Source organism: Phaenicophaeus curvirostris, chromosome Z (assembly GCF_032191515.1).
Source record: "Phaenicophaeus curvirostris isolate KB17595 chromosome Z, BPBGC_Pcur_1.0, whole genome shotgun sequence".
In the NCBI taxonomy this organism is placed as follows: Eukaryota; Metazoa; Chordata; class Aves; order Cuculiformes; family Cuculidae; genus Phaenicophaeus; species Phaenicophaeus curvirostris.
In genome coordinates, this window is record NC_091431.1 from 76,658,638 (window position 1) to 76,666,937 (window position 8,300).

The 8,300-nt window shown below is 47.5% G+C and overlaps 1 protein-coding gene across 1 annotated transcript in view; it reads left to right on the plus strand.

Annotated features, from left to right (window-relative positions):
- Window positions 1–8,294, plus strand: part of LOC138733719 (transcription factor 4-like) — a gene marked incomplete at its 3' end in the record, with an annotated part of 82,174 nt that extends 73,880 nt beyond the window's left edge. The window contains exons 10-12 of the mRNA XM_069881185.1: window positions 6,436–6,541; window positions 7,200–7,333; window positions 8,159–8,294. Coding sequence (XP_069737286.1) covers window positions 6,436–6,541; window positions 7,200–7,333; window positions 8,159–8,294 — 376 coding nt within the window. The remainder of the gene's footprint in view (window positions 1–6,435; window positions 6,542–7,199; window positions 7,334–8,158) is intronic.
- Between the last annotated feature and the right edge of the window lie 6 nt (window positions 8,295–8,300).

An 8,300-nucleotide genomic window follows, 5' to 3' on the forward strand; every position in this document is an offset into this window, starting at 1 on the left:
ATAAATCAATATATGTAGGGGTAGAGATCAAATAAATCAATATATATAGAGATAGAGATCAAATAAATCTATATATATTGGGGTTGAGCTGGAATAAATCTACATATATAGGGATAGAGCTGGAGTAAATCAATATATGTAGGGATAGAGATCAGATAAATCAATATATATAGGGATAGCGCTGGAATAAATCAATATATATGTAGGGATAGAGCTGGGATAAATCAATATATATAGGGATAGAGCTGGAATAAATCTATATATGTAGGGATAGAGCTGGAATAAATCAATATATATAGGGGTTGAGCTGGAATAAATCAATATAGGGATAGAGCTGGAATAAATCAATATATATTGGGATTGAGCTGGAATAAATCAATATATGTAGGGACAGAGGTGGAATAAATCTATATATATAGGGATTGAGCCGGAATAAATCAATATATGTAGGGATGGAGATGGAATAAATCAATATATATAGAGATAGAGATCAAATAAGTCAATATATATAGAAATAGAGCTGGGATAAATCTATATGTATAGGGATAGCGCTGGAATAAATATATATAGGGATAGAGATCAAATAAATCAATATATATAGAGATAGAACTGGAATAAATCAATATATATAGGGATAGAGATCAAATAAATCAATATATATAGGGATAGAGATCAAATAAATCTATATATATTGGGGTTGAGCTGGAATAGATCTATATATATAGGGATAGAGCTGGAATAACTCAATATATATAGGGATAGAGCTGGAATAAATCAATATATAGGGATAGAGCTGGAATAAATCAATATATGTAGGGATAGAGCTGGAATAAATCAATATATGTAGGGATAGAGCTGGAATAAATCAATATATGTAGGGATAGAGCTGGAATAAATCAATATATGTAGGGATAGAGCTGGAATAAATCAATATATATAGGGGTTGAGCTGGAATAAATCAATATATGTAGGGATAGAGATCAAATAAATGAATGTATATTGGGATTGAGCTGGAATAAATCAATGTATATTGGGATTGAGCTGGAATAAATCAATGTATATAGGGATTGAGCTGGAATAAATGAATTTATATAGGAATAGAGCTCAATTAAATGAATTTATATAGGAATAGAGTTCAATTAAATGAATATATATGAATATATACTTAAAATAAAGGTTTCTATAGGGCTCTCGCCCCACTAAATCGCTGTCTATAGGCTAGATGGCGACTAAATCAATATATACGGGGATTTAGCTCAAAGAAATCGGGGTCTGTGGGGTTGTACGGCAAAGCAATTGAGATCTATATGGGGATATATTACAAATAAATTGATTTATAGTGACTCTATGGAATCAATCAACACATTCCTCTCCAATAACCCCGTTTTTATCGGAAAAGATCCCTAGAAACCGATACATTTTCTTCTCTCGATCCAATAAACCTCGTGGCGTCCCAGTCTCTCCCTAAAACAACCCCCTATAGAGACTAAAATCGGGTATTGCAACCTGTTAATTACTGTTAATGAAGAGAAAAGAGCGGATAGAGAGCTGCATTGATACCGATCGATTGCTGTTCATGGATATTGATTGATAATAGGTCGTTATTAATCAATAATAGAGCTCGATTGAGAAAAGATTGGTATTAATTGAGAGTAGGTGGGTCTTAATTGAGAGTAGGTGGGTCTTAATTGAGAGTAGGTGGGTCTTAATTGAGAATAGGTGGCTATTAATTGAGAATAGGTGGCTATTAACCCATAATAGGTGGCTCTTGATCCATAATAGGTTGTTATTAATCAATAATAGAGCTCTATTGAGAATAGGTGGCTATTAACCCATAATAGGTGGCTATTAATCAATAATAGGTCGCTGTTGATCAATAATAGGTCGCTATTAATAATAGGTGGCAATTAATCAGTAATAGGTGGCTGTTAATCAGTAATAGGTGGCTATTGATCCATAATAGGTGGCTATTGATCCATAATAGGTGGCTATTAATCGATACTAGGTGGCTCTTGATCGATAATAGGTGGCTATTAATCACTAATAGGTGGCTATTGATTGATAAAAGGTCACTATTAATCGATAATAGGTCACTATTTATTGAGAATAGGTGGCTCTTGATCGATAATAGGTCACTATTAATAATGGGTGGCTATTGATTGATAATGGGTGGCTATTGATTGATAATGGGTGGCTATTGATTGATAGCGGGTGGCTATTAATTGATAATAGGTGGCTATTAATCCATAATAGGTTGCTATTAATCATAGGTGGCTATTGATCGATAATAGGTGGCTATTGATCGATAATAGGTGGCTATTGATCCATAATAGGTGGCTATTGATCCTTAATTGGTCGCTGTTGATCGATAATAGGTGGCTGTTGATCGATAATAGGTGGCTGTTGATCGATAATAGGTGGCTATTGATTGATAATAGGTGGCTATTGATCGATAATAGGTAGCTATTGATGGATAATAGGTCGCTATTAATAATAGGTGACTCTTAATTGATAGTAGTTGGCTATTAATCCATAATTGGTCGCTGTTGATTGATAATAGGTGGCTATTGACCCATAATAGGTGGCTATTGACCCATAATAGGTGACTATTGACCCATAATAGGTGGCTGTTAATTGATAATAGGTGGCTATTGATTGATAATAGGTCACTATTAATAATAGGTGGCTCTTAATCCATAATAGGTGGCTCTTAATCCATAATAGGTGGCTCTTAATCAATAATTGATATTAATATTCATCGATCTCGCTCTCCCTCCTCTTCTTGACGTGATTCTTGCCCTCGTGGCTCTTCCGCTTGCGACTTCGGAGGGGGTTTGAGGCTCCAAATTGAAATAACGAGGGAATTTGGGGTCAAATTTGATCCCCTCGGGCTGAAATCGCTGGGAAAACGCTATCAAAACCGGCTTATCTCGCTTTTTCTTCCCGCACGGAGAAGGAGGAGGCGACGCCCCGGGGGCAGGAAATTAGGAGGAGGAATCGTTCGGTTCCTGTTTCGCCCTCGCTCTGGTTCCCATTAAGCTTCGGGGGCGCCGAGAAATTCCAGCGCCGGCTGCAAACAAGAGGATTTCCTGGGAAAAAAGGAATATTTGGACCTTTTTGGGGGCTGATTGCCCTCAAATCTCGCCCCTTCCCATCAAATTTCTTCTCGTTTCCCTTGAATCTCTCTAATTTCCCTCAGATTCCTCCCCGTTTCCCTCAGATTCCTCCCCGTTTCCCTCAGATTCCTCCCCGTTTCCCTCAAATTCCTCCCCGTTTCCCTCAAATTCCTCCCCATTTCCCTTAAATCTCTCTAATTTCCCTCAAATTTCCCCCCGTTTCCCTCAAATTTCCCCCCCGTTTCCCTCAAATTTCCCCCCTGTTTCCCTCAAATTCCTCCCTGTTTCCCTTGAATCTCTCTAATTTCCCTCAAATTCCTCCCCGTTTCCCTCAAATTTCTCCTCGTTTCCCTTGAATCTCTCTAATTTCTCTCAAATTTCCCCCCATTTCCCTCAAATTTCCCCGTTTCCCTCAAATTTCCCCCTCGTTTCCCTTGAATCTCTCTAATTTCCCTCAAATTTCCCCCCATTTCCCTCAAATTTCCCCCTCAGATTTTCCCCCTTTTCCCCTCAGATTTTCCCCCTTTTCCCCTCAGATTTTTCCCCCTTTTCCCCTCAGATTTTTCCCCCTTTTTCCCCTCAAATTTTACCCTTTTCCCCTCAGATTTTTCCCCTCAAATTTTCCCCCTTTTTCCCCTCAAAATTTCCCCCGTTTCCCCTTGGATTTTCCCCCTTTTTCCCCCTCGGATTTTTTCCCCCTCGGATTTTTTCCCCCCTCAGATTTTTCCCCCTTTTCCCCTCAGATTTTCCCCCTTTTCCCCTCAGATTTTCCCCCTTTTTCCCCTCAGATTTTTCCCCCATTTCCCCCTCGGATTTTTTCCCCCTCGGATTTTTTCCCCCCTCAGGTTTTTCCCCCTTTTCCTCTCAGATTTTTTTCCTCTCGGTTTTTTCCCCCCCCTCAGATTTTTTTTTCCCCCCTCGGATTTTTTTTTCCCCCCCTCAGAGATTTTTTTCTTCCCCCTCGGAGATTTTTTTTTCCCCCTCAGATATTTTTTTCCCCCTCAGATTTTTCTCCTTCCCCCTCAGATTTTTTTTCCCCCTCAGATTTTTTCCCCCTTTTCCCATCAAATTTTTTTCCCCTCAAATTTCTTTCCCCCTCAGATTTTTTTTTCCCTTCTCCTCAGATTTTTTTTCCTCCCCCCCTCAGAGATTTTTCCTTCCCCCTCGGAGATTTTTTTTTCCTTCCCCCTTGAATTTTTCTCCTTCCCCCTCGGATTTTTTTCCTTCCCCCTCAGATTTTTCCCCAATTTTTGCTCTTTCCAACTTCTTCTCATCTTCATTTTTTCATTTCCCTCCTTTCCATAATTTTGAGGGCGAGAACTTTCTGGATTTTCCATCCAACCCTGGAGAACCTTCAGATCCTCCTGTAGAAACCCCTTTTCCCATCTCCTGCTCATCTTCTGAGGCTCCAGGAACCCCCCTCAGATCCCTCAACCCCTTCCCTCGTCCTCCAGCTCCTCCTCAAGGTCCTTCTCGAGGTCCTTCTCATCTTCTCCAACCCCCCTCAGATCCCTCAACCCCTTCCCTCCTTCTCCAGCTCCTTCTCCTCCTCCTCCTTGTCCTCCAAACCCAAGCGCTGAGCTCCAACTTCTCCACCGTCCCCGATGACCTCATCAAGCTGGAGAGAAACCAAAGCCTTCTCCTCGTTTCCTTCCCCTCCTCCTTCTCCTTTGAAGTCCTGGAGGACCATCTGGAAGCCATTTCGGCTGCTTTGGAGGAGCCGACGGGGCTTGGAGAAGAAGAAAAACCAGGCTGGGGGGGTGGAGAACCAGGAGAAGGATGAGATCGTGGGGTTCCACCTCGAAAAGAGTCGATTTCGAGGGCCTCCTTGGTGATATTGAAGGGGGGGAAGGTCTCCAAGAGGGGTAAAAGGTCTCTAAGAGGGGAGGAAGGTCTCCAAGATGGTCCTATCGTGTCTTCTAAACCAGAGAGTGGTGGAATCCTTGAGGTTGGGCCTCCCGGAAGGACCTTTGAGGTCCTCAAGGAGGAGAAACGGGGCGGTTAGGAAGGTTGGAGAAGCCCTCGGAGCTCCCTCCAATCCCGAGTGGAACGTCTACCTCGTCTTCTAGACATGGAGACACCTCCGGGGCCTCTTCCAGAGAAGCAGATGGAGCCAAAAGCTCCTTGGGGTTGGAAGAACATCGACTCCCACCTTCTCCTCCTCCTCGGAGGTGGCTGAGGAGCCACCTGGAGGTGCTGAGAAGCCCTCAACTTCTCCACGGGACCTCCCGGAGCCCCGAGGAGGTGGAGGAGAAGGAAAAGAGGGGGAGGGGGTTGGTTTCCAGCTGCCTGGTGGCCACATCTGGTTTCACTCAAGGTTTTGAAGGCCACGCCGGAGCTTCCAGGCCCCTTTTGGAGCGGGGGGAGGATGAAAGCCGGGGCTGAAACCACCATCTGGTTCTCGTTGAGAACGTTGGCAGGTCCAGCGCGAGGTGGTGGTGGGTGGGACGCTTCCTTCCGGGCTCGGCAGCCCCCGCGTCCTCCTCCTTCTTCTCCTTCTTCTTCTCCTCCTCAACATCTGGATGAAATCAGAGCTCGGCCAGCGGAAACGGAGAAGAAGGAGGGGGGGAAGGTCCTTTAGTGGCTTCAACGAGGAGAATTTGGGCTTCTGCTGGAAAGAAAAAGCAGGACGCTCGGTCTTCTCCATCCCTGGAGATGGTTGAGGCCACCTCGGAGCTCCTGAGGCAGCAGGAAGGACCTTCAAGCCGCTCAGAAAGCTTCTCCAGCCCTTCTGGTGTCTCCACCGCCACCTCCAGAAGCTCCGGAGGCTCCACAACTGGAGGGAGGACCCCGGGGTGGGGGCGGGCTTAGGAGGACAACCCCCTCCTTCTTCTCCTGGTGATGCTTGTCCAGCCAGGAGGTGACCACCTTCCGTTTGGAGACGGAACGAGGAGGTTCCTCCAGCTGAGGAACATCTCAGACCCCAAATCCTTGAGCAGAAGACACTTTGGAGGCTCTTCGGTTGCTTTTTTGGTGAAAAAACTCATCGTTTTGCTCCTCCGGAGACCAAAAATCGGGGATTTAACCCCAAAACCCTCACGTTTTGGGTCCTGGAGGAGACCTCAAGGTCTTCTCCACCCCCCCAGGTCCTTCTCCACCCCCCCAGGTCCTTCTCCACCCCCCCAGGTCCTTCTCCACCCCCCCAGGTCCTCCTCCAGCCCAGTCTCCACCTCATCCCCGTTGATGCCCCCGAAGCAGGTGGAGAACCTCCCTCCTGGTGACCCTCCTGAGACCTTTGGTGACCACGCGAAGACCAAAGCGGAGGGTTCTTCTCGATTTGGAGGTCCCGGAGGTTCTAAGAGGTCTCGTTCCTCCTCAGGTCTACGCGCCCTCGGCCAGCACGGCCGACTACAACCGAGAGTCCCCGGGCTACCCGTCCTCCAAAGCAGCAGGCGGCACCTTCCCCAGCTCCTTCTTCATGCAAGGTGAGAAGAACCTGCCCGGGAGGGGCTTCACGGGGGGCTGGAGGAGCTTGGAGGTCAAGGAGTCGTGGAAGGGGTGGGGTTGGAGGAACCTTGAAGGTTGGAGACTCATAGAAGGGGTTGGAAGGAGCTTGAAGGTCATGGAGGGGGTTGGGTTGGAAGGACCTTGGAGATCAGAGACTCATAGAAAGGGTTGGAAGGAGCTTGAAGATCATGGAAGGGGTTGGAAGGACCTTAGAGGTCAAGGAATCGTGGACTGGGTTGGGTTGGAAGGACCTTGAAGGTTAGAGACTCATGGGATGGGTTGGAAGGACCTTGAAGACCAGAGAATCATGGAATGGGTTGAAAGGACCTTGAAGATCATGGAAGGGGTCGGAAGGAGCTTGGAGATCATGGAGGGGTTGGGTTGGAAGGACCTTGGAGATCAGAGACTCATAGAAGGGGTTGGAAGGAGCTTGAAGACCAGAGATTCATGGAGAGGGTTGGGTTGGAAGGACCTTGAGGGTTAGAGACTCGTAGAAGGGGTTGGAAGGAGCTTGAAGGTCATGGAAGGGGTTGGGTTGGAAGGACCTTGAAGGTCATGGAGGGCGTTAGGAGGACCTGGAGGCTCTTCTGAAGCTCCAAGGAGCCACCCCCCGCTCTTCTTCTTCTCGTCTCCTAGATGGTCACCACAGCAGCGACCCCTGGAGCTCGTCCAGCGCCATGAACCAGCCCGGCTACGGGGGCATGTTGGGCAACTCTTCTCACATCCCCCAGTCCAGCAGCTACTGCAGCCTCCACCCCCACGAGCGCCTGGTGAGCCACCTGGGACCGCCGGGGGGACCTCCAGGGCTCGGGTCCAGGGGCTGAGCTTCTCCAGAGCTTCCTGGCTGGGTTGGATCCATGATCCAAGGTTCTCCAGAGGTTCCTGGGCTGCTTGGACCATGATCCAAGGTTCTCCAGAGCTTCCTCAGAGGCTGGATCCACAATTTAAGCTTCTCCAGAGCTTCCTGGTGAGGTTGGACCATGATCCAAGGTTCTCCAGAGGTTCCTGGTGAGGTTGGATCCATGAATCAAGGTTCTCCAGAGCTTTCTGGTGTGGTGGATCCACCATTTAAGCTTCTCCAGATCTTCCTGGTGAGGTGGATCCGTGATCCAAGGTTCTCCAGAGCTTCCTGGGCTGGTTGGATCCATGAATCAAGGTTCTCCAGAGCTTCCTGGGCTCATTGGACCATGATCCAAGGTTCTCCAGAGCTTCCTCAGAGGCTGGATCCACAATTTAAGCTTCTCCAGAGCTTCCTGGTGAGGTTGGACCATGATCCAAGGTTCTCCAGAGGTTCCTGGTGAGGTTGGATCATGAATCAAGGTTCTCCAGAGGTTCCTGGGAGGCTGGATCCACCATTTAAGCTTCTCCAGAGCTTCCTGGCCTGGTTGGACCATGATCCAAGGTTCTCCAGAGCTTCCTGGGCTCGTTGGACCATGATCCAAGGTTCTCCAGAGCTTCCTGGTGAGGTGGATCCACCATTTAAGCTTCTCCAGAGCTTCCTGGGCTGGTTGACTCCACGCTTTGAGCTTCTCCAGAGCTTCCCGGGCAGGTTTGTCCCCTCTGAAGGTGTCTCCTTGGCGTGTCTTCTCCTGCAGAGCTACCCCTCGCACTCCTCGGGCGACCTCAGCTCCAGCCTCCCCCCGATGTCCTCCTTCCACCGCGCCGGGGGCTCCAACCACTACAGCTCCTCGTCCTGCACGCCCCCCGCCAACGGCTCCGACTCCATCATGGGTGAGT